Here is a 25,484-nt window from a genome sequence, read left to right as displayed (position 1 = left end):
AACAAATAATGGAAGTGACCCATCAGTCCAGGTGCACTGTGCAGAATGAGTTATAATTCAAATATTTTACTGCCATTTTCCCCTTTGCGTGCTTGGTCCTTGTGTCAAAAAGCATTTGAGCACCCAAAGCACAAAAGTCAAAACAATGGTCCACTGTTTATTTAAATGGTCCACTTTCCAGCTGGGCCACTTCCACTTGTACCTTTCGAGCAACATACTTAACCTAAAATTGCTTCAGTCAATGTCCTTCTGTGTAATTGGATTGTATGTAAAAGGTTATCTGTGTACGGCACCCTCGGTAAGAGTGTTTGCCCAATGCAAATGTAGGTTTTTTTTTTTTGCTCCGGAACTGTCAAACGCATTTGTGCTTCCCCGGCGTTTCTGTGTCGGGGCAGCAGTGCCTCTCTTTGCTTTGCCGTGTTCAGAGTAAATGTATTCCCTGCTCACTGTCACAAAGAGAAAGGTCTTCGCTTCACAATGGCAGTGGAAAAACAAAGGTTGACGTGAGCTGTGGAGAAAAGCTTGAGAAAGCCAGGCAGGCTGAGCTGGGCCTCGGTGAGCCCTAGAAGATAAAATGGAGCCCAGCCACCAGGGAAACAATGCTGCACTATCGCCGGCCTGTCTCCCCTGCTCTGCGTCCTGTTGTTTTTCTCTCAGTCAGGCTCCAGTTTTTCCCCTTCCTCTCTCTCTCTCTCTCTCTCTCTCCTCAGTTCCTGGTCTGCAAGCGCAAACTGGAGAGCAAGAAGGAGGCCCTGCTCATCCTGTCCAAGGAGCTAGACTGCTGCCAGCAGGAGCGAGACCAGTACAAGCTGATGGCCAACCAGCTGAGGGAGCGGCACCAGGGTCTGAAGAAGAAGTACAGGGAGCTCATTGTAAGACAGCATCACACTCATACATCACACTGTGGAGCACCCGTAGGGTAGGGGATATTATACATACATCACACTGTGGAGCACCCGTAGGGTAGGGGATATTATACATACATTACACTCTGGAGCACCCATAGGGTAGGGGATATTATACATACATCACACTATGGAGCACCCGTAGGGTAGGGGATATTATACATACATTACACTCTGGCTGTTAGACATACATCACACTATGGAGCACCCATAGGGTAGGGGATATTATACATACATCACACTATGGAGCACCCATAGGGTAGGGGATATTATACATACATCACACTATGGAGCACCCATAGGGTAGGGGATATTATACATACATCACACTATGGAGCACCCATAGGGTAGGGGAGATTATACATACATTACACTATGGAGCACCCGTAGGGTAGGGGATATTATACATACATTACACTATGGAGCACCCGTAGGGTAGGGGATATTATACATACATTACACTCTGGCTGTTAGACATACATCACACTATGGAGCACCCATAGGGTAGGGGATAGTATATGTACATTACACTATGGAGCACCCATAGTGTTGGTACTATTATCCATACATTACACTTTAGACCGCCAGTTCAATGCGGGTTATTATTCATAGACTACACTGTAGAGCACAAAATAGGGACTATTATCTGTACATTGCACTATACACCACCCATAGTATAGGAAATGTTTATTTTGACTGGACATTTGGCTTGCCATCTGTTAACTTGAAATGTAATGTAATTGTCTCTTTTGAGAGATAAAAAACATTTTTTTTATCCACAATTATTCTTCTTTCTCTCCTGTTTTGGAACAAATCATATTTGTCCGCAATTCGGTAGAGCACTGTGTGTGCCCTCCCAAATGCCTGCGGTCACTTGCTGCTCCTCTGTAGTCTGCCGTCCCCAGTCTGTACCCTCTGCCATGGATGAATGCACAACTTGTGCAAGTGCCACAGGCAGAATGCTGGTCCTTGACTGACCAGAGAGGGCGCTCTTGCACCAGGAGGCAGGGAGTTCTCTGCGGACTGGATCTGTTCCTACTTGGCCGATGTTCCAGTATGTCCAGTCACATGCTGCCCTGAGGATCTAAGTGTGGACCCTGGGCTAGATCACTGTACGGGAAACCAAATGAGCCCTTTTTGGTAACTAAAAAATATGTAAGAAATGGAAGGGTCTGGACACTGAACATTCATTTTAAACTGGTGAATGGATAGATTGCATGTATTTGAACAGTGTCTTATGAACAAGTTTATCAGAAAGAGTCCAATTGTAAATGCTGACCCAAACACACAAAATAAACCACTAAAACATCTAAAAGATGGTGGTGTTTAGGTGATGCTTATGCTAGTTGTTGGTTTTCATCTTTAGATGGTAAGTTACTAAGACAAATGAATGGATGTATTCCTTGAGATGAATGGTGTGTGTGTTTCTTTTGCATTCCTCATCGTTTCAAAGCACGAGAGCAGCAGGAACATGCTTTTGCAACATCTGGCAGAGCTGCGAGTTTCTTACCATTGAGATTGTGAAGTGGGAAAAATTGAGATCGCTTCACGACCACAGCTGTATATGGGTGAGTAATTACTAATGGTGTTTTAATGTTTATTGCAGGATGGGGACCCCAGTTTACCCCCTGAAAAACGAAATCAGGTATGTGTTGAGACAAGAACGTCTTTCTCTTTTCTTTTTTTTCCTGTCCTATTTCTGTCTTGGTATTATTGAAATATTTTTCAATTACAGTATGGCATTAAAGAGCATTCCATCTGTTTGTGCTGTAACAGGGTCTTGCCAAATAAAGACAGCGTTCCCTTTGCACCATGCGGTTGTCATGCTGTTCATATAATAACGTGCCTTTGTGGTGACCTTGCGTTCTGTGTGTCTATGGGTACACTGTGTCAACAGCAACGTTTGGTTAGCTGTGGGAAAATGTCATATGCAAAGATGACAGGTGAATGTCAAATAACCAACGACCTCATGTGTTAAGCTGGAGGTTTATAGAAATTAGGTTTCAATGGTATAATGCTTGGAAAGCAAGACAAACAATCTGCCGTGCAATAGAATTGGCCACTCAAATGACAATGTGTTTGCAATGCATTCACAAGTCAAGAGGCCTCTTTAGGTTATGAATAACATATCTGGTGTAGAAAGCAGCATACATTAAGTCATGGACACTGAATGTTTCAATTGACACAAAGTATATGTGGTTGCAAAAAAACAAACTTAGCTATATGATCTTAGATTTTATCTTATAGAGTTAATCTATTTCACCAAGGGCTTCACATGGTATGGGCTGTTATGCTTTTCATTTCTAAATGTATTCTCTTTGAGTGTAGGCGTTTGCATGCTGGTCTTTGATAGTGTGCGGTGCTGCAGTGATGTTTGGGTTCAGGAGAGGGAGTAGCAGGGTGTTTGCATGCTGGTCTTTGATAGTGTGCAGAGCTGCAGTCATGTTTGGATTTCAGGAGAGGGGTGCTTGGCGTTTGCATGCTGGTCTTTGATAGTGTGAGCAGATGCATTGATGTTGCTTCTGAGCGGGTAAGCAGGTATTCTGGGCGGGTAAACGGGTATTCTGGGCGGGTAAGCAGGTATTCTGGGCGGGTAAGCAGGTATTCTGGGCGGGTAAACTGGTATTCTGGGTGGGTAAGCAGGTATTCTGGGCGGGTAAGCAGGTATTCTGGGCAGGTAAACTGGTATTCTGGGCAGGTAAACGGGTATTCTGAGCAGGTAAGCAGGTATTCTGGGCGGGTAAACAGGTATTCTGGGCGGGTAAGCAGGTATTCTGGGCGGGTAAGCAGGTATTCTGGGTGGGTAAGCAGGTATTCTGGGCGGGTAAACTGGTATTCTGGGCGGGTAAGCAGGTATTCTGAGCGGGTAAGCAGGTATTCTGGGCGGGTAAACGGGTATTCTGGGCGGGTAAACGGGTATTCTGGGCGGGCAAGCGGGTATTCTGATCGGGTAAGCTGACAGACACAGTAACATCTGGAGGGAAGGTTGGTGGCACACGCTGCTGTGCTGGGAAACCTTCCGGTGCGTTCTGTCTCTGGCTTATCCCTTCATTCCATCCTTCTTTCTTTCTCTCTTTCTCTCTGCTCCCTTCCCCCTTTTCTCTCTCCCCCCTATCTCCTTCCCCATCTTTCTCTTTTGTCTTTCTCACTCTTTACTCATCTGTATTTCTTTCTGTTCCCTAATCTCTCTCTATCTCTCTATCTCTCTATTTCTCTCTCTCTCTCTCTCTCTCTCTCTCTCTCTCTCTCTCGCTGTCCCTCCCCGGTCGTCTCTCCCCCTCTCTCCCCAGGTGAACCTGGCCCAGCTGTTGAGAGATTCCCGGGAGAGGGGTAAACAGCTCGCGGAGGAGATGAAGGAACTGAATCAGCGGCTGGCAGAGGCCCAGGGGGATAACAAGGTACAGCATCCATCTCCGCGCCCCCCTCCCCTGCCCTCCCTCCCCCCCCCCCCCAAATCTGCGGGCGCAGCTGTGGGCCTCGTGCTCCCCTTCCGCGGAAGGATACGAGGGGAAATTCTTGGCTGCTAATCCGCTTCAGCCCAGTGAACAGGTGCACGGCGCCCATGGATAACGCAGAGGCGGGGTGAACTCTTCAAACCGGCAGGGTCTGGCTTTCACGCGACCAGCCTTCGTGGGGAAACGCTTGCGGGAGTGAGTGACCACGCCCCTGAGCCCCTGGCCCTGATCTTCCCGCAGCTCCTGAGGATGACCATCGCCAGGCAGAGGCTGGGCGACGAGGAGGTCGGGGTGCGTCACTTCCCAGCCCACGAGCGCGAGGGCCTGGTGCGGCAGCTGGAGAGGGCGAGAGTCCTGGTGAGAGACTGCCGGCACCACTCCCGGCCACTAGGGGGGGGTGCTTCAGTAATGCGCTTCCAATCCCCACCCCAAAGCCGAATCCCCAAACGGAATGGGGATAATGTTTATTTCCCTTTGAAATTGTACATTCCACTGTAATCTAGACCTACTGTAAAAAAAAAACTAGAAGTAAAACGAATTGTTCGGTTCTCTTGTCCTTTTCCAGGTGTCTGTCATCTGAAGTATGTGGATACAGATAAGCAAATTAAGTGTGGTGTTAAATTATTCTGCTTGGGAAGGAAGCAGCCTGACTTGCGTCAAGGCCTGATCCCATAGACCAATGTCTCTGCAGGAGTGCCAGCAAAAATTAGTGTAAATATTCTGCATTGTGGAACATTGTTGGCCACATACCAAGAGCATTGTAATGACAATAATGCACACACAATAGCACAACTGTAAAAAAATTCAAAATCAAGGCTTGCTTGTCTAAGGCTGTTTTCCAAAACGGTGTCAAAATTACACTGAAGAATGTGTACAGGATTAGTTTCAGTACAGAAATGGGGGCTCACTTGATCCCAAGTTGGTATGACACACGATGCCTCAAAATGATCAGATGTTCAGATGTTAGATGATGGTAAAGGGGCCAGTTACCTTGTGTTGCAATTGTGTTATAATCATATTTTCTTCTATGGAAATGTATGTAGATGTAACATCTCAAATTGACTACTGAAAAGTGACACTCGGGTTGCCTTAATGGCGTATGTACATTTACATTTACATTTTTGTCATTTGGCAGACGCATAGGTTCTACCACAAGTCAAAGCATCACATCCAGAACTAGGAAAATACACAAGGAATGCTGTTCTAAACATATAGTCGTCATCATAAGTGCAATTTTTTTTTTTTTTGGGGGGGGGTTAGACAAGGATAGGGGTAACAGAAAGGGGGGGGCGGGGGAAATCAGGAGGGAGGACTAAGGTAGACTTTGAAAAGGTACAAATGTTCATTAATGCTAAATTAAGTGCTGTTTTTCTGTATCATGTAGCATAGTGCTATATTAACTGCTATAATACGTAATATGTATTGTGAAGTGTTACCGCATTTAATGTCCTGCAGTCTGTGTCTTGGTGCTCGTGCTGTGCAGACTGAGGAGCTGGAGCACGGCCTGAAGGCCTCCACGGACGAGCTGCAGGATGTGAAAGCCGAGCGGGGCGTGTTCCAGGAGAAGGCCAACCGCCTCAACCTGGAGCTCAACCACGTCCTGGGCGGTCACGAGAACCGCATCATCGACGTGGACGCCCTCTGCATGGAGAACAGGTGTGTGTGTGTATGTGTGTGTGTGTGTGTGTGTGTGAGTGTGTGTGTGTGAGTGTGTGTGAGTGTGTGTGAGTGTGTGTGAGTGTGTGTGAGTGTGTGAGTGTGTGAGTGTGTGAGTGTGTGAGTGTGTGCGTGTGTGCGTGTGTGCGTGTGCGTGTGTGTCAGGTTTTCATTTGAAATTTTCTGTGCTTATTTCCAGTACTTGCATGCTTAGCCAGATGTCAGTTTTAATGAATGCAGTAAACATTAATGTCTCAGGCACTTTATCATTTCTACCATCTTGACGGCCTTTTTTCTTGCGTAGTTCTTTTTTTTTTACCACAAGGGTAGTATCATTGGAAACAAAACATGGCAGTTATTTTTGAAAACCCATTGCAGTGAAGAACACCTCGAAAAGATCTGAAACTGTTCAGACACTCCATTGTCTTTTGTGTTTTTTACCTTTTATCTGGAGCATTGACATATCTGTCTAAAGCTTCAGCTCCCTCAAAAATATGAACGTATGCAAAAAAAATTAAAATATAATTTTTAAAATGTTTGACACATCAGTGGTTCAAGTGTACTTACTCCATCAGAGAGCTGTTGGCAGTAGATTGTTTGGCACATTTCAGAGATTTTTAAATAGTCACTCCATTAGCTTGTATTTCTGAAGCGCTTTCCTTTTATATCTTTTTAAATGACAACCGAATGAGACCGAATATATCCTGAGGCTGTTTTCTGTAAGCATCTCCATGGCAATCCTAGCTTCGTGTTCAGAGACTGCCTGCATGCTCTTTACTTCTGTCAGTGAAATAGGCAGCAGACACTGCAATGGGGACGCAGCTTAACCCCACATTGCTTAGTCTAATCAACTGTAAGTCGCTTTGGATAAAAGCGTCAGCTAAATAGCATGTAATTGGAACCCGGGTTGTTCTTGGGCTGAGGTGATGCAGCAGATGAAGTCAGGAGACATGCATATCTATGGAGACCCACGAGACGGGTTCCTTGACAGAACCATCAGGATTTCAAACGGACCGTTTGAGGATTCGCATAAAGCTTCGTTTTATGGCTGTTTTCTGTCAGCCAGACAAGTTCTCGTTGTTCCTTTTTATCGGAGTAAAGTGCTTTATTTTAGAGAATCGCCAGGAGTCAATGTGAGTTGTGTGTGTGCGTCGCTGTTTTGTCAATGAAAAGATAACCCAGCGCGACTTCACTGAAGAAGCCATTTCTTTGACAGATACCTACATGAGAGATTTAAGCAACTCCAAGAAGAGGTCAGCCTGCTCAAAGTGAACATCATGAAGTACAAGGTAGACAGCAGTTTAATCAAATCCATCCTTGTAGGCGCAAAATGAAATGAGTGTGTGAATCTTGTGTGAAATGTGTTCTGTGTGTTTGCGTGTGTTTGTGTGTGTCCGCATTTTACCGTACACTCAGCTCTAACCCATATTTGCCTGTGGAATAAATTATGCTCAGATAAAGTGAATGTTGGGTGATGAAAATACCAACAGTATCTTGTGTGGAATGCGTTTTTTTTCCCAGATGGGAAATGTGTGTTGGCATTCAGAATAATGTTTTATCATAATTTGATATGCAGTATATGAAGTACGAGATGCAGCATAAAATTGTAATGAAATTAGTAATAATAATTATGCTCAGACATTGTAGACTTTCAGAGTCTTAAAGTATGATCATTATTTTTGGCAAATGAGTGTCATATTGAGTGTTTGAAGTCTCCATTAATGTTGTTGTGTTCTGAAAATGTGTGTGTGTGTGTGTGTGTGTGTGTAATGTTTGCTGCTGTCAACATGTGTTGATTTGCAGAATGCCCTAGAGCGGAGGAGAAACTCTAAAACGTGCAGTAAATCCAATAGCAGTGGTCTCACGGGAGTGCTCTCAGCCAAACAAGGTAAGACTCACTCTAACTTCATTTCTGAACTGGGGGGGGACCGGCATCTCGCAAATGAGCTCCACAACTTTGTGCTTTCTTTGAACCGCGTTCGATCACAATCTCGCTATACTAACGCCGCGGCCTGTGTTCAGGGTTTGTTATCAGTGTTATAATTACCTGTGGCATTGAATTAACTGATAAAGAGCTCGGTAAGGAACCTCCTGTGATTGTTGTGCCCCGTAGAGGTGACTCGGGAGTTCTGGATGTTAGTGGCGCAGACGTGTGAAGCGGTGTTATTAATGCGGCTAAACAAAGGGCTGATTCAACTGTCAGAAGTATATTTGTTTGTTTGCTGATGGAGGACTGAAATGGCAGTGCTGTGAGTTGGTGATTGACGAGTGGGGCTTAACAATCTCCCGTGGGGGTGGAGCTACTGTTTGTTGTCAATCCCTGACTTGTTTACCGAGCCAATCCTAAAAACATGTCTGGAATCGAATGAGGCACTAATAGCGTCTGATAGCTCCACCCATGTTGCGGGTCGTCTGCGTGAGTGTTAACCTCTGCATTACGTGCTTAAGCGTTAAGGAGAGTCTAAGGGGAGTCTAATGTTTGGGAAACCTGCTGCAGTGCACGAGTTGCTGGCTGAAGACGGCGGGTGTGGTCTCCCCGCCACACCTCAGTCGGTCTCTGACCTCAAGTCCCTGGCCACCGCCTTGCTGGAGACCATCCACGAGAAGAACATTATCATCCAGCACCAGCGCCAGACCAACAAGTACGCAGCCCCTCTGTCTTTCTCACACTACTCCTTCCTTTTGTTCTTCCGTTCTTTTGTCATTTTTCCACTTTGTTTCTGCCTTTTATATTCTTTATTCATTGTGCACATTGGCATTTTGACAGTATCCAGTTGCAAGTGATGTATTGGGTTTAGTCCGAGGTCTAAAGACGAATGGCTGCCTTCAAACTCTCGCCTCGCACAGGATCCTGGGAAACCGAGTTGCTGAGCTGGAGAAGAAGCTGAAGACCTTGGAGGTGTCTGGATTGTGGAGTCTTCCAGGTTGGTGCCGCACTGGTCACCATTGAGCGCCTGTACTCGGCATGACAGCAGGCATGTGGTCCTGCATGGAGGGCAAGGCCTGGCCTCCTCGCGGGGTGTAGCAGTGGACCCTGAGTGTGCTGCATGTCAATGCATGAAGGGTGCTTTACTTCAGTACGGCTCTTTTGGTAACTGAACTGCTGTTTTGGTAAACTGTGGATGACATTTTTCACACAAGACTTCTTGGTTCTCAAGTTCAGTCCACAGGACCCCTGTGTATGCTGGCTTTTGTTAACAACGATCTTGTGCAATTAATGCAGGTTTGGCTGGTTATCATTTGCTTTGTCTGTGAATTCTTCAGTGGGTTGCAAACGGTTGGTTAGAGTGGCCATGTATCACCAATTAGGAGCCTTTTTATTCACCTCATTTTTAAATTTGATCAGTTATTTTTTAAAATTGCAATATAGCACTCTGAATATGGGACTTCTTCATTGCATGTATAGTTATTTCTGACAAAATGTGACTGAAAAAAAAACTTTTTTAAATTTGATTAATATGGTAAATAATTCCTCAAAACATGGAAAGCGTAATTAAGAAGAATGAAGAGCTTCTTAAAATTCTGGGATTGCAATGGTGGTTAGAACGAAAACCAGCTTACACCTGGTACCCCCATGGTCTGAACTTGAGAGCCAATGTTCCAGCCTAAACAACGGTAGCCCATCATCCATACAGCACAACCCCCATAGCCTGTTACAGCTCTGAGTAAGTGTTAAATGTAAGGAGTGCGGTTTAATCAGGCTAATGAACGTGGGCCAGTTGAAGTTAAGCAGCCAGGCAGGGAACGGTATTGCGCAGTGTGAATGAAAGGCAGCTTGTTTAGGGTTTGCTGCACGAGTGTGTATGTGTTTGAATGATGGTACTGATCTAATGAGAGAGCCTGTGAAACCAGTAATGTCTCTGACCACCCCCACCCTACCCCTTGCACTGCTATACATGTACAATTCATACTCACTGTGTGCGCACCCTGCCTGTTTCACCTAAAGTCTGTTAAATCATGCAGCACTGCTATGAGAATCTTCTCCCTGCATGTTCGCAAACTCCGAGCACCCAGACGACATGAAGTCCCCAAGCCTAGTCCCTGCTATTTTTATATATATATATATATATATATATATATATATATATATATATATATATATATATATATATATTGCATCAATATGTCTGACCCCATTTGAAGTTTTTCATTTCTTTATTTACAATATTTACCTGAGTAGTATGAACAGTTGTGAGTGGACCGTGTAACTGAACTGAGCGTTTCTCCTCTTCTCCTGCTGCCCAAAGGCCTGACCTACAGTGTGTCCCTGGGATTAGGGAGTATGTTTCTGCTACCCTGATGTTTGTTCCGTTCCATCCATTGTGTCGTGCCAGCAAAAATCCTGAGCATTCTGCCAGAAACAGCCTCACCCCGGTGTATTCCACTCCCCGCGTTCGTCTGTGTCTTATTCAGAAACCACGCTTCTGTGTGCAATTTGTCTCGCACAAGATGTATAGATAGTGCTGTTTTAAATTGTATCCAACAACTGTTATTATTGCACCCTCAGTTTAGTTTGTATTTACCAATCTTACTTTTAATTCTAGTGCACCATGTTTAATGTATTGACCATACACTCAGTTTGGCCTCTTAGCAATACTATGGTAGAAATCATAGTGATAGGTTCCTTCTCAATGCCTTCCCTGTGTGCTTAAGGTTTTTATGGTACAGTATTCAGATATCTGAGATGATTGAATGAATGTCGTGATGTAGAAGTAAATCAAAGTAATTGAGAGCCACGGAACAGCTTGTATTTGAATGAGCTAATACGCTAATCATAGCTTAATAATTATAACATGCATTTCAAATCTATTCCAATAACTTGATCTCGATTGAAATGCTTGTCCCCCTAATTTGAAGTTGAAGTTTGGGGAAGCAACAAACAGAAAGAAAAAAAACCCCGAAACTGACTAAATTGATTTTTTAAAATGCCTGGAACAACTTTCAGTATTTCTTAGACATAGCATTCGTGTGATACTGCGCTGATCTCAGAGATCAATGCCTGGCTAAGCTGCCCTAGGAGAATGAATTGTAATAACAACAATGCACTTTGATGTTAATACTCGCTGTCCCCACTGAGATTGTAAAGATATGCAGGAAGTGTTGTTCGCGATTAAACACGCCTCATTTGAATTAACTGCATAACCAGATTTTTCAGTCCAGAATATCAGGGGAGGACTACAGTGGTCCAACCACAAATCCAAATGTCTTTGAACATCATAATATGTGAGCGGAAAGGGAAATCAAATAAACAGCCGGTAAAAAATATTTTATTAAGCGAGGCTGTTCATCAATGCAAAGCATTGCTGCAGATTTCTTTCAAAGACATCAAATTTCTCACTGCAGGACTGTGTAAATAAATGCAGTTCTTCCCATGTCCAGTAGAGGGGGATGTGGCACTTTGTTTCAGGCTCCTTATAGGCTTGAGAAATCCTGCACTGTGAAGCTTGCCTGTCATAAGACTGTCATTCTCCCACCATAAAACTGACAAGCATCCATTACTGAAAATGATTGCCCACATTACAAACACATTTAGGGAATGTGCTGTTATTAGGGAATTTGTAGACGAGACAGAAAGTGGCTCATGAGTCAGTTCATGAAAGTGAAAGTGGGGAAGAGTGGCCTCGCAGAGACGGCCAGAGACCGGTGAAAAAGGGCTGCTCAGGCGTGTGATTAAAGCCCAAACATTAAAAAAAGGAAAAACGCATTGTTGCCATCTGGGGGAAAACTAAATTTGAGTCAAACAACACAGCACCCCCCCAACCCCCTCCCCACCACCCCACCCCCAAAGGGCCTTCCCTTTAAGGAGTCGCCAAAAAACATACCATCTGAAAAGCTGTCAGAGTATATCACCCACACAGGCAACAATGAGCCCACTCACCATACCGAGGACGGGCAGACAGAAACGTCCTGAAGGGCATCGTATAACTAAGGTCTGTTTAAACCGAAAAGACCGAGCACAGTGTGTTCTTTGTCTGTCCAGACCACTCATGTGAGGTAGACACAGTGCCGCTGCTCGATTGAGGTTATTACGCGCTGGCTTCCTTCCCGCTCTCTTGTTTCCGTGGCTTCGCGTCTCCGCGGAGCAGCGCTGATGTCTCTGGCAGTCACGACGGAAGGCACTCACAGCGCCATTTCCAACTGACAGACCTGCTGTATTGTCAAAATAACCTTTGCGGAGTGCATAGGTACGTTACTCCCTGTGCGACAACACGGTCCCGGTGACTCGGAGAAGACGGGCAGCGGGGTGTCTGTTTATAAAAGCTGGAGCAGGGCGAATTGGGGAGCAGACGCTCGCTAGGAGCTAAAACGCGCTCCTTAGTCCCTCTCGTTATTCAGCAAGCCACGGCGCGAACCACGCCTGATGTCGTGGGACTCCGGCTTTGTGTAGCATACATAATTGCCGCAACTTTTAATTGCCTCCGGCAAATCTGCAGAAGAAGTTGTCAGCAGTCCTGTTGTGGAGGCCAGTGAAAGCAGTTTGTTATTGTTTGACGGCTCTGCCTAAAAGCTCTTCTGTGGAACATGTTTCAATTGAATGATATGATGACATCATTGTCACACTTATCTTCACAGTGAACGTTTGTTTACACAGTGTAATCATTGTCATTATCGCAGTCGTATTGCAAGCCAAAACTGGACATACTGGAAGATTTGTGAATGTGCAGAGAGCCTTAGTCATTTTCCTCACACAACTACGGCAGTCTGGCTGACCACCTCAATTTGTATTACATCGCAGTTCAAAACGCATCCCTGGGGCATACTTACATGGAGCACTAACAGTTGTTGGAACCAAGAGGGCTGTTTTTTTTTTTTCCGTTTTTTTTTTTTTTCTAAATATTTATCTACCAGTTTACTTTCTATGTCATACCGTAATTTGCAGGAATGATACAGGTCCATATTTTGCTCCACAGACTTCAAATTGTCCCAGCCACGGTCGGCCGGCAGTGATTTTAATGCAGAATCGGTACAGTGGCACTCGACTCGGTTCCCCTCTATTTTTCTTGGGCAGAAAGTGGAGCCCTGTCTGATGCTTGATTGGATTACAACAAGCCCTCTTGTGAGTGAGACGCATGCCTAATGATCTGTGTCACTGCGAAACTCCCCCTCGGTTAGGCACCCAGGATCCAGACACGGTGCGGCTCGAACGGGACCCGCCCCTGTCCGTGAGGAACAGCGTTCACCTTCTGCGAAAAATCACCGCCTGTCCTCCCCCCCCCCCCTCCCTCCCCTCCAAATAATCTAGAACAGCCAGGGTCCAACAGCCAAACCGCGACGACGAAAATATGATGTGCTGAGATGTGATTGGTGCGTCTGACCCCTGGCAGGAGAAAATGCACTTTGGAATGGAAAGGAAAAACGCAGTCAAAGGGGGGAGAAGTCGATCAATTACTTTTATGTGCGGAATGACATGTTGTGCTCGGACAGACATGGGGCACGGCATCAGATGGTGGCGGAGTGCTTCATTTGAGCCGCATAACATCTGCGATCCATTATGTCCCTGTCCGCTTGTGACACGGTCAGTTTGGCCAACGGTCCCTTTTTTTTCCCAGACCCGTGTCTTCCGCGCAGGCTTGCATTCCCGTTTGTTTCTTCCCCAAATGTCAGTAAACAAGCCTTTTTTATAATCTGGTGTTAAGGTAGGAGCCATGGCGGAGCGCGGTTGTGATGTCTCCAGCATGCAGTGTGCGGTCCCCAGTGAATAGCATATGGCGTCAGTCCATGAGGCGTACGAGCATCACTAATGAAGACTGATGAGTGGGAACGAGAGCCGCTTCCTGTGAATCCAGCGCTGTTCATGTGTGAAACCGCCGTCTTTTCCTGCTTACACGCGCACCTTTCCAAAACAAGCCCTCGCTAGCGGCACACGGCAGCGACGCACAGCGTTTTCTCTTAATTAAGCAGATATAGGTATGCGTGTCTGTGAATGTGTGTGTGTTTGCGTCTGCGTGCACGTGCAGGTGTGAGTTTGTTTGTTGAGTGCAGGTCTGCGTGTGTTTGCCTGTGCAGGTGTGTGTGTTTGTGTGTGAGGGTGTTTGCCTATGCAGGTGTGTGTATGTTTGTGTGTGAGGGTGTGTGTTTGTTTATTTGTGCCTGCAGTTGTGTGTGTGGGTGTTTGTGTCTGCATGCGTGTGCAGGTGTGTGTGGGTTTGCCTGTGCAGGTGTGTGTATGTTTGTGTGTGTGCGTTTGCCTGTGCAGGTGTGTGTATGATTGTGTCTGCATGCGTGTGCAGGTGTGTGTATGTTTGTGTGTGTGTGTTTGCCTGTGCAGGTGTGTTTGTTTGTGTGTGTGTTTGCCTGTGCAGGTGTGTGTATGTTTGTGTCTGCATGCGTGTGCAGGTGTGTGTATGTTTCTGTGCGTTTGCCTGTGCAGGTGTGTGTATGTTTGTGTGTGTGCGTTTGCCTGTGCAGGTGTGTGTATGTTTGTGTCTGCATGCGTGTGCAGGTGTGTGTATGTTTGTGTGTGTGTGTTGCCTGTGCAGGTGTGTTTGTGTGTGTGTGTGTTTGCCTGTGCAGGTGTGTGTATGTTTGTGTGTGCATGCGTGTGCAGGTGTGTGTATGTTTGTGTGTGTGTGTTTGCCTGTGCAGGTGTGTTTGTTTGTGTGTGTGTTTGCCTGTGCAGGTGTGTGTATGTTTGTGTCTGCATGCGTGTGCAGGTGTGTGTATGTTTGTGTGCGTTTGCCTGTGCAGGTGTGTGTATGTTTGTGTGTGTGCGTTTGCCTGTGCAGGTGTGTGTATGTTTGTGTCTGCATGCGTGTGCAGGTGTGTGTATGTTTGTGTGTGTGTGTTGCCTGTGCAGGTGTGTTTGTGTGTGTGTGTGTTTGCCTGTGCAGGTGTGTGTATGTTTGTGTGTGTGTTGGGGGGGGGTGGCGGTAGGCAGGACTTTTGACATGTGTTGGGTAAACTGAACCGCAGTGAGAAGTAACCGCCACTTCTGCGGGCTTTATGATTGTGGGGAATAGGAGGACGAGACGCCATTAGCCTGAATGAGAGCCAGCACCCCCGGCCCCTTCTGCTGGGTCCCCTGCAGCAGCCTGCACCACTGAGAGCACTGCCACCCAAAGGTGAGTGTGTAATTGTGTGTAACTGGCTGCGCTGTTCATTAACGATGCCCTCGGCGGGCGACAAAAGTGGCGTAATTAGTAGTGCATGCTCTCCTTCCCGCCTCTTCTTCACAAAGCCCTCATTGGTGCTGATGGATAAGTACCCATTCCTCTCAAATGCCATGGCATTTTGAAAATGCTAGCAAATTCTGCCCACTGACATTCAAAAACGTGGGGCGTGTTTTGACGGAGGCCTATAAATATGGGCTCGGCCGTGCGAAATTGTGTTTTTTTGGGGCGGGTGTTCGGGCCGGTGGGGGAGTTTTCCTCCCCAGCGCGCAGTCTTTAACCTTTTGGCTGAACGTTCACAAATATGGGTCAGTAATCCCTGAAATGAGAGCGGCTTTTTGGGGACGTGGCAGAACTAAGCCGTTCCCGTCAACGGGCCGGCAACTCTGCTCGCCCTGTTCGTGTGACGTAATGTAGCAGCGCTAACGCTGGCTGCGCTCTTAATTTGAAATGTGAGGCCTCTCCGAGGTCTTCTTCTTCTTCATCTTTTGTATGTTTATGGGCAGTTTTTAGTCCATAGGACTGATAAAAGAAAGAGTTTCTTATTGTAGAATTGTCTTATCTCCATGCTGCATAGTTTTACTTTGACCTTTTTTGCTCCTTTCCGCTCTGTATAGAGGATAGGCTGCCTTGCCTTTGTGAACTGCAGGGCTGTATTGATTTGATTGATCTGTGAGAGGTGGAAATAACTTTATTTATAACAAAGTACGCTTGATCTTCTGTTTGTGTGCCTTGCGAATACATGTTCACTGATGTACCTTTTTCTTTCAGATTTTAACATGAAAAAAGGGCCGTATTATTAAATATCATGATTATTTATTTTGCTATGATGGGGCATCTGTTTGTGTGCCTCAGCAACATGTTGAGCAGATCTCTATGTTTCCTCATAATTGCCCCCCCGTCAGTGCACATGGTTGCATCTGCGCGGGGTTCCACGACCAGAAGGGTGCAACCATGTGTGTCCTTGACGGGGGGCCGGAATTTTCAGATGCCTTAAATCTGTTCCATTTCCACTGTGCCATGTGTCTGCACCAGTCCAAATGCCAAATGAGTGACCTAGCCCTTTTTCAACCCCCCCCCCCCCCCCTCCACCCTCCCATCCTCCTGACAGCTACATTTGCACTAGAGGCAGGCTTTTTATGTGACCTCAAAATAGACCCCTGGTTATTGCAATACAACCGGTTATTCTTCCCGCCTCGCCGAAAGAAGTTTCTGCGGCGGACTAATTCCAAAAACCTTGATTGTATTTAACTTCTCTCTCTCTTTTTTTGTGTGTGTGTTGTTCATATCCTATTCAAAACAGCCGCATTACAAAATGTAATTGCTTTATAAATCCTTTAAGGCTTTGGCATGATGAAGGAGATGAGCTGTCATCGGCCAGTCCCTGGCCTCGCCGCCTGTCCTTTGCTTAATAATGCATTAGCAAATTGGGATGCATTTCCATTATCGCCGAGCTCACACGATGACCATTAATCTTGTTTGTCTCCAATCTGATCAGATGACAGGACAGGAAGTAAGGAAGCTTCAGCCTGGGAACGTGGCACAGCTGCCTCCGACAGCCACCCGAAAGTGTGTCCGGGCTCCCAAGCTGTTCCAGATGGCAGCGGAGGGGGAGGCACACCTGTTTGTTTGGACACCTCCGCGTGCAGCGCCAGAGAGGGGGTGGAGCCCGCAGAGGAGGAGGAGGAGGAGGAGATGGAGCGGGGGGGCGCGGCCATCTTGAAGCTGACGGAGGAGCAGGCTAATGATCAAGCTGCGCTGGAGAGTCCGGTCGAGGAGCAGGAGGCCCCTGCCCCTGACGATGTCCCCTCTCGGCCCGAATCCGTCGTAGACGCCGCCTCGACACACCCTCAGTCTCAAACGCCTCCTGCTGTCTCAGGCCCTGCCCCAGAGGATGTGCCTCCTCCATGCCACACTCGGGCGGAGGAGGAGGTGCTGACAGAAACCTCTGGCCGTGAGGAGGCATCTGGCCTCATATCTGTACTGTGCTCCCAGGCGGAGGAGCCGGGGTCTGACAGTAGCGCGGAGAAGAGTGACACCTACTTCTGTGAGAGCCGTGCCTAGTTGTGTGCTCTGATCTCCCTGGTGATGAAGACGTAGAGCGCTTCACACGACCCGCGCGGAGAGACGGAGAGGAAGAGGGAGACGCCATTCCGCCTTGGGCTCCGGCTGCAGAACGTGCTTTATCCGCCACGTCGGCTTTGTTCCCGGGGTTTCACGTGCTCCGTGCTTCTTTACCAAACAGTCGCTTCTGGTGAAATGCAAAGGGGTCATTAGGTAAGGGTCTCTCAGGTCTCGGGGGTCTCTGTGGGTTTTCCTGCTGTGTTGCTCGTGAGGATACCTACCCGTGAAGCACACAAATGCCCTTGGACAGATTGACAGATGGATGGGGAGGGTGTGTGCGCTGTCCAGTGAGCAGATATATTTTTGGATTGCTCCCAAATAGGCTTTCTGCACGCTACTGTTCACGAGAGACTACCCAGGAACTCCGTAAAACCCAAGGAACTAGGAAATGATTTTCAAATATAAAATTAATTTATGGCCGCACTACCTTATTTATTATTTATGGGGTATGGTATATCGCTAATGATCAAGCTAATATAAGCGTACTTGAAGCATAAGGCACAAATTGCCCTAGTGGGACGTTGGTAAACTAGCCATTTCTTAATGTTTGTGGTTCTTAAACTGGGCTGTTATTTTTGTTGATTGTTCAGCTCAGAGTTCAGGCTCTCCTGCTCAGCCTTGTGTGGTTTATTGACTGTACATAGGGCTTCAGAAAACATGATCATGATCTACAAAGCACATATCAAAGTCCAAAGGCTAGCAGCAACCTCTCGTGATGTCGTTGCACAACATTTGTCCCGGTCATAGTCGTGGTGGGGGTCCGAGCCTATCCCAGCATGCTTTGGGAACGAGGCAAAGAATCCATCACAGCACACACTCTCCGTTCACTCACACACTCATACCTACGGGAAATTAGCAGTCTCGCATTGGCCTAATTTGTTCAGTGTGATATTGTGAGCTCTCGTGTTCCGCTCACCACGGTGAGAATCGACAGCCAGACCCCTTTCATTTCAGGAGATCGTTCCCATTGCCGAAACCATAAGCATGTTTCATTATTTTCTGGGGATGTAAGTTACATTAAATGGGATCTCCGTGTGAGTTTGTACAATGCCTTCATTCTCGCTCGCGCGCCCCTTCCCTAAGACTCAAACCCGTCACGCCAGCTGGCCTCACTGAGAGAAAAAAAAAGAAAAAAAAAAGCATGGTGCCAAAATTCATAAACTGCTTATTTCGCAGAATGCCGTTTTCTATTTTTACCCCGCCACAACGTTGGCGGGATTCAGTACGCGCGCTTCCCTGCTGCCCCGCAGCTGATTTGGCAGATTGGCGCGGCGTTCGAGGAATGAGATGGCTTTATAAAACTGATACAGTTTTTTTACCAGCGTTGTGTTGTAGCAGCGTGGGCTTTGGAGGAGCATTAAACCAGTGTAGCGGCTCGCAGTGGCGTCCGTTAATCGCAGCCATCGCCGGGGCCTGTGTTTTGTGAAATAACTGTTGACGGAAGCAACATTTCTCTCCTCTTCCCCTCGATGCAGTGCCGAGTGCTATCTGAATAAATCTAATAAAGTTTGAGTGGGTTTCTATGGGAGACGACAAAATGTATCGCAACTCGGGATTGAGCGAGTTGAACAGTTTCAGCTCCTGCTGAGAGGGTGAAAAGCAGGCTTTGTCTGGGCGCGAGATGGATTGAAGTCGACAATTCACTTTTCATCCCCTTCTCTTGCAGATTGCCTAGCGCAGTCTGTCATTGGCGCAGTGGGAGAGCAGATCTTCCCGCTGCATCTTCTGCCTCTTGCCCGATTAGAAGGGGAGATGCACATTTGCAAAAGCTGAGGCACCGTTCAATTAAACCTGAGGGTGCCTGGGCGAGATCTCATTCCGTAGTGATGGATCGAACCCTGCTTTTCGGACACCGCATTTTTCTTGCTGGAGCAGACTTTCTTTTCTGGTCCGTGATGGCGTAGGCGGTTTAGTGCCGTCCTGTGCTTCTCTGGACCAGGGGGGGGTATTTCACAAAGCTGGCTAACTTACTTTGCTTGACTTCTGCACTGAATGAATCCTGGAACCCCCTCAAATATGGAACAGTAAAAATGGCTGTTCCGGGTTTTAATTGGTGCTTCGTGAAATACCTCCCAGGTTTCTGATGCAGGTCTGGCTGGAGGTCTGTAGATGCCGGTTTCAGTTTACGGCCTAACTTCAGCACTAGTGTGAACAGAAGATCCAGTGTCTTCCACTGGAATGGTGGGAAAAATGCGGCCACAGTCGCTGTTGCCCTTCCCACTGCCCATCGGAGTAATTTTAGTTTTTCATACCCGTATCCCAGCAGCAGTGTGTAGGGAGTGCTGATTGGCTGTATGGGAGCAGGGTATGCTGGGAGGGTCCAATGGGCAGAGCCCTCTCCGCTTGGTGACAGACGCAGTCATCTGACTCCAGGAGCCAGAGGGGGGTGTAATTAGGGGCGCCACTGGGGAAAGCACTCATCTACTGATTTTAATCAAACCCCGAGGAGCCGAGTGTGGTGCATCAGCTGGGGGTCACAGCGGGAGGCCTAGTCACTGCAACAGGAACCAGCCTTTCCACACAGTCCTCCATCGGGTTAGTGCAGGGCTCGACCACCCTGGTCCTGCGAATCTAAAGTCTTCAAGCCCCAAAGGTCTCTCTGAAGTTTAGCTTTTTTTTTTTTTTTACTTTGGTGGACAGGTATATAATTCAAAACTGGAAAATAACACTGAACGCTCAGTAAAGCGTAATGCCCTTGTCTTGTAGAGCATTTGACTCCTTGTTAAAGTCTTCTCATGCATTGATTAACAAGATTTGTGCAGAAAATCAGTGTACCATATTTCACACAGTAACTGGACCCTATCTTTTGTTCTTATTGGATGAAATTGGCAAAAAGTTTTATTATTATGATTATTATTATTAATGATGGAACTGCAGATAATCTTTTTGAATGTTTTGTCTGTTTCTTTATTGTCGAGGAATCAGTGTTTGTATAATAAACAGGCATAGTAAAGTATTAAATTGCTGTTCCTTCTTTCAACTGCGACAGCTGCCCCCAAACACACTATTTTAGCTGGCTATACGGGGGTGATCATGCTTTTGTTTGGATTGGCCTTTGTATTAGTAATTTCTTAAGGTCTCCTAGTTTGCTATGTGGTTAAACCTTCTTTTTCTCTTATGTTCCAGTGATACTGAGTTGTGCCTCTTTGAGTTATTTATTGCCTGTAATTATGCTTGTTGTGTTTCCACAAGGGCAAATCCTGCGTAAACCGTTGGTGGAACAGAAGGGTCAGTGCACTTTATGTCATTATTTATCTTCCATTTCATTTGTTTATGTATTTTGAACCGAGGTGGAGAATATGTGAATAGTTATGCAAATAAAGTACATAAATCACATCATATGCTGCTGAATGCCCTCCCGCGCAAAGGGGAGAGACCCAGTCAACTTTGTTTTATTCTTTCTGCATTTCTGGGTTCCTGCAACTTACTGGGGAGCAGGCCCCGAGACTGGGAATATTTTCTAAGCCATTGTTGAATGAATATTGTGACATTTAGCTGGTGACGTCACTGTTGAAAAGAGATACGCTTGTCAAGAGCAGATAAGCGCGGGGGCCATGCAGCAAGTCTGCAGCAGCTGGGCTGTACAGTCAGATCTCTATTAAGATAGTCGATTATGGGCCTGCCTGATAGCAGGAGACAAGAGTACTGATATCTAAAGTGTAACAGAAGTAATGGACTCTATGCAGTTCTAATGCGAAAGCGCTCTAGAAGGGGGCGAATTAGCCAAGCTAGCAGAGTGTGCGCCGTTACAAATTTAAATCCCGAGACTTGCCATCCTTTGTATTTCCAGCTCATGACGATGGTTATGCAAATGCAGGGCCACATTCGAGCACGACGTGGTTCTAAAACCCTGAAAATGAAGCCTTACAGTTTACAGAAAAAAAAAAAAGAATTGAGTCTCTCACGTTGTCTCCTAATAGCTTTTCCTTCGCAAGTGAAAGTGTGCCCTGCTGGGGAGACCCCTCCGGAGTGACAGTTGGTCGCTTCAGTGGCCCGGCAGGGTTCGACTCCTCCAGTCCTGGAGGGCCTGCTACCTGTGGGGCTTCAATCTCAATTACCGCTGCCTGTGATTAAGACCCGGAAAATCGCAGCTTTTCACCTCTTAATCAACTGACAAGGCCCGAGGTGGAAGGAAAACCAGGAACTAATGAAGGACCAGAATCAGTCAGCCTTAGTCTGAGAGCCATAATGCATCAGCAGGTGCAGCCCAGATAAAAGTGGCCGCCACACAGTCACTGAAGGTGGGAGTGAGGCTGGCATGAAGCACTTTGTATGCCTAATAGGAGGGCGGGGGGGGTCCTCATTTAAAGTTTTGACATTTCTGTCTCTCTTTCCCCCTCTCCAGATCTCATCAGCAGTGACCTTTAGCAGCTCCAGATGTGGCTAACTTGATGAATGCGCCGTGGATCTAAATAATGTTCCCTTTTATGAAAGAATAGAGTACTTACGCCTTGTTATTTCTGATATACGCTTCATTTAATGGTTTTATTAAATCTTTAAGCCCTGCATTTGGTTTGTCTTGGATTTTTACTTTTAGATGTTGGAGATATTTGTAACGTATCACTGAAACACGACAGTGGAATTATAGCAAGTGAAAGTGGTACTGCTATATAATAATTATGACAGTAAGTTGAAAAAATTAAAATGACAATTGAAATGAATTCATCTGGATTCCAGTAGAGGAATTTTCTATTAATAGGATTTTAACAGAGGGAGTATGCACAGATGGCAGTCTCAGCCCCCATGAACACAATCGTACACTATCAGGTAGAATATTTGTAGAATAATGTTTTGATCTTTTGCATAGCCAGACTGCATTTCACATTTTGAATGTTAAGCACAATGTTTTGGACGGTGGTCAGACTTATGAATATAACTAAAACAACGTATCAGAATTAAAGCGCATATGCCAACACTATAACTATACGATTACACTATACTGAATAGTTATGTTTAATGTAGGCTCTTGTGAGGTTTAACTATTTCCAAAGATTTATGACCACCCCTCCAGGCAGATTCTCCAGCTGCTTCACATTTCTGGAGATCGTAGTGACCATTTCAAAACCTTCATCTGTCTTTCCTGGAAGGTACTTCATGGTTGACTTCGAGGTATGCTCTGGATCATTATCTTGCTGGAATATCCAACATTTCTTCAACTTCAATGTCTGGACATTAGCCTCTACAATTTCTTGCTATTTAAGTCTTTCTTGCTGGTGGAATCCATTCTTCCTTCCACTCGCACAATATTTCTTGTGCCCCCAGCTGCCACACAACCTAAAACAATAATGGATCCACCTCCATGCATCACAATTGGCAAGGTGTTCTCTACAAAGGCTTCACCCTTTATTCTCCAAACATACGTTCTTTGATGGTGGCCAAAAAGTTCCATTTTGGTTTCCTTCTGGCAACTCTGCCATGTCGGTCTTTGTTGTTTAAAGTACGTTGTAGTGTTGTCCTGTGAACCGCTAGACCTGTGTCTGCTACTTGATGTGTGGGTTCTTATGAACATTTCTCACCAGGTCTCAGGCCATTCTATCTGAAATATTTCTTGGTCTTCCAGACCTTGCCTTGACTTCAACTGTTCCATTATCTTCCATTTTCTAATAATGTTTCTGACAGTGGAAATATGCAGTTGAAACATTGAGTTTTGGTAGGAAATTAACCATTTTTGCACCCCACTGTATTACACATTAATCCCTCAGGTCCTGCTCACTTGTTGCATTGCCTTTCTGTTCAGTGTTTTTCATTCTATTGTTGTAGTGCACATATCTATACCTTTTTTGATGTATATTTGAAGGATTAAAGGAAAGTAGCCTGTGCTGATTTACTTGTATAAAAGTTTTATACCAATATTATTTGAGCCTTCAGCAAACAATATAAAATTCTGTCTTATTTTTATATAACTTTTTGAAGAACTTATGTTAGGTTTGATGTGATTACAATACACAATTCAGCTTTTCCAGCGACCTTTATTTTGATGAGTAACACACAATTACACTTAATTATTATCACGATATTATTCTGTGTAATATTGTCATAACAAAATAAAACGGCAAAGAACTGCGATTAGTAATGCTAATCTAGACTGTCAGTGGTAGATAATTATTCTGTATGTCCTGTGTCATTTTCCAAAATACATGTCATTTTTGATCACCTTCACTTCTCCCTCTGATTTTAATTTTGCTTCACATCACTGCATCCTATCACAGATTCCTTACACCAGCCAGAAGGCTAGCTCCTGCTTTCCTTCCATCCTGACTACTTTCTAGGGTTTGTAGCTATATTAATGTTTATGAATATGGAGTACACTACAGCCATGACCAGAGAATTGTCCATTGTCATGCCCCCTTCATGCAAAAGATATAAAGGTAATGCTTCATTTTACAGCCTGTTAATTACCTAGTATTTACTGGGTAGGTACACAGCTACTTGTGTAATTATTAGTATTACAGTACTTTCATTTCAGTTGGCAAGTACTGTGAACCAAAGTCAGTATTGAAATCAAAATAAAATATAATTACCTAATAAGTACTAGGTAATTAACAGTCTGTAAAATAAAGCATTGCTGATATAACTACTAGAAATGTTTCAAAGACTGAGAAATACACCTTTGAAAGTGAACACAGAGCTGGATATCTGGTTGCTTGTTTGGAATCTGTGATGATACCCAGTGGCTGATAACGGCGGTCACATGGTTTATTCTTCCCTGGTGGGCTCCAAAGTCTGATCCCAGTGTCTGGAGGTGCTGATTCCAACAATGCAGCAGGCCAGCCTCCGACCTGCGTTCCCATGCAGCAGGCTGCCCTCGTCGCCTCCCAGGCCCATGTCGTCCTCGTTCTCGTGGATCACCACGGCCCGACCCAGGATGGACTGCTCCCCGAACAGCGTGGCTGGGGCTCTCAGAAGCTTCTGGATGTTCTTGTGGTGAGCCGAGAAGTTTCCGAGGTCCCCAGGGTGATTGGGGTGGTCGACATGCACTGGGTTATAGTGGCCACCGGTGGACTCACAGCCACTGGCTAGGTCCCCAAACTCGTGGATGTGGATAGCTCTGGACTGCTCATCCTTGTGAGGGAAGCCGTGTAGGTTGACCATTACCCATAATGTGCCCTTGGGGTGACCCTGCTTGAACAGTACCTGCCCATTAATCTGAAGCTTCCCCTCGGGCAGTGAGAAGCTGGGTCTCATCTCGCAGACGGCATACTCGGTTCTATTGAAGTCAGGGGCGTCTTCACTTAATGGGATCCCTTCACAGCAAAATGTTTGAAAACCAAGAAATACCAGTAGCTGCAGGTAGCTGAATGATGGTCTATTTCTTGGCATCTTTGTCATCCTAGAAAATATGAGTCAAGAGTAAATTGTTTTAAAAAAACCAAAAAAAAAAAAACCATGACATAGAACAGTAATTTAAACATTCCTTAATAAAATGTACTTGCAACAATGCACAGTATTATTAGAACAGTATTATTAGAAATCAAAAGGAGCAAATATATTTCTACATGACATGCATTACACACAGGTAACGTAAAATGTATTTACAGTTCAGAGGCTAGAGTAAATGGACTATATGCAATAAGGATCTACAGCTGTTTATACAAACATAACCTGGATGTAACCGTTTTTCGGATTCTAACGCAGCTAGTGCTTGTACCAGCTGAATTCCAAGCTTTTCCACACACGTCTATCATCTATCATCTCAAAAACAAATGTTTGAACTCGCAAGTGATATTTCTGTATTTATTTATTTTTCGTATTAGGATTACAAGAAAGACTTAAATATTATGTCGTGCGTTAGCTTATAATGCATAGAGTACCATGTTTTGCATACGCAATACGGATGTTGCAAAAAACGTGGCCAAAATGTCATGCAAAACTGGTTGTTCAACAAAGGATTACAAAGAATAAATCACTTAATGTATCATACAACAAAGTGATTAATTCAAAGACAACTCAAGAATAAGAAATACAGTATAAAAAAAAGCAACTACGACATAAAAAGCAACTACCAGTTCTACTACAGAGGCACCCTCTGTAAACACAAGCCGCGTGTAGGATGAGAAATCCTAAACCTAAAAAGTTGCTGTAATAACCTGTACTTACTTGTTAATAGGCTGAGCATGAACGATCTCTACACAGCCCAGAAAACGCGATACAGTTGCTTGCGAAGACAAATCCCCTTAGTTTCCAAACGAGAAGAACTTTAACCAGGCTTTAGACAAACTTCAGAAGTCTTACGA

At 45.4% G+C, this 25,484-nt stretch overlaps 2 protein-coding genes across 3 annotated transcripts in view; one reads left to right on the top strand and one right to left on the bottom strand.

Annotated features, from left to right (window-relative positions):
* ccdc149a (coiled-coil domain containing 149a) overlaps positions 1-23,329 on the top strand; it is a 26,980-nt gene extending 3,651 nt beyond the window's left edge. The window contains exons 2-14 of one of the 2 annotated variants that reach the window (XR_009709377.1): positions 711-872; positions 2,512-2,550; positions 4,196-4,303; positions 4,601-4,717; positions 5,844-6,016; positions 7,233-7,305; positions 7,820-7,904; positions 8,514-8,658; positions 8,864-8,940; positions 14,977-15,078; positions 16,625-17,403; positions 20,443-20,478; positions 21,596-23,329. Coding sequence is in view for 1 of the 2 variants with exons in the window: in XM_061252152.1 (XP_061108136.1) it covers positions 711-872; positions 2,512-2,550; positions 4,196-4,303; positions 4,601-4,717; positions 5,844-6,016; positions 7,233-7,305; positions 7,820-7,904; positions 8,514-8,658; positions 8,864-8,940; positions 14,977-15,078; positions 16,625-17,190 (1,647 nt within the window). In the remaining variant the exon portion in view is untranslated. Of the gene's footprint in view, positions 1-710; positions 873-2,511; positions 2,551-4,195; positions 4,304-4,600; positions 4,718-5,843; positions 6,017-7,232; positions 7,306-7,819; positions 7,905-8,513; positions 8,659-8,863; positions 8,941-14,976; positions 15,079-16,624 lie in introns of both variants that reach the window. The other variant, XM_061252152.1, reaches the window with a different exon arrangement.
* sod3a (superoxide dismutase 3, extracellular a) lies at positions 23,200-25,484 on the bottom strand. Its single transcript, XM_061252161.1, has 2 exons — positions 25,348-25,484; positions 23,200-24,580 (listed from the first exon to the last, which is right to left on the bottom strand). The coding sequence occupies exon 2, from the start codon at positions 24,577-24,579 to the stop codon at positions 23,947-23,949; it is 633 nt and encodes a 210-aa protein (XP_061108145.1). The 5' UTR covers position 24,580; positions 25,348-25,484; the 3' UTR covers positions 23,200-23,946.

The sequence above is a fragment of the Conger conger genome, chromosome 8 (genome assembly GCF_963514075.1).
Source record: "Conger conger chromosome 8, fConCon1.1, whole genome shotgun sequence".
Lineage (NCBI taxonomy): Eukaryota > Metazoa > Chordata > Actinopteri > Anguilliformes > Congridae > Conger > Conger conger.
The sequence above is the reverse complement of the archived record's forward strand: the minus strand, read 5'-3'. Positions and strand labels throughout refer to the sequence as shown.

Coding starts and splice junctions, on each gene's coding strand:
- sod3a (XM_061252161.1), bottom strand. CDS start 24,579: ATGACAAAGATGCCAAGAAATAGACCATCATTCAGCTACCTGCAGCTA.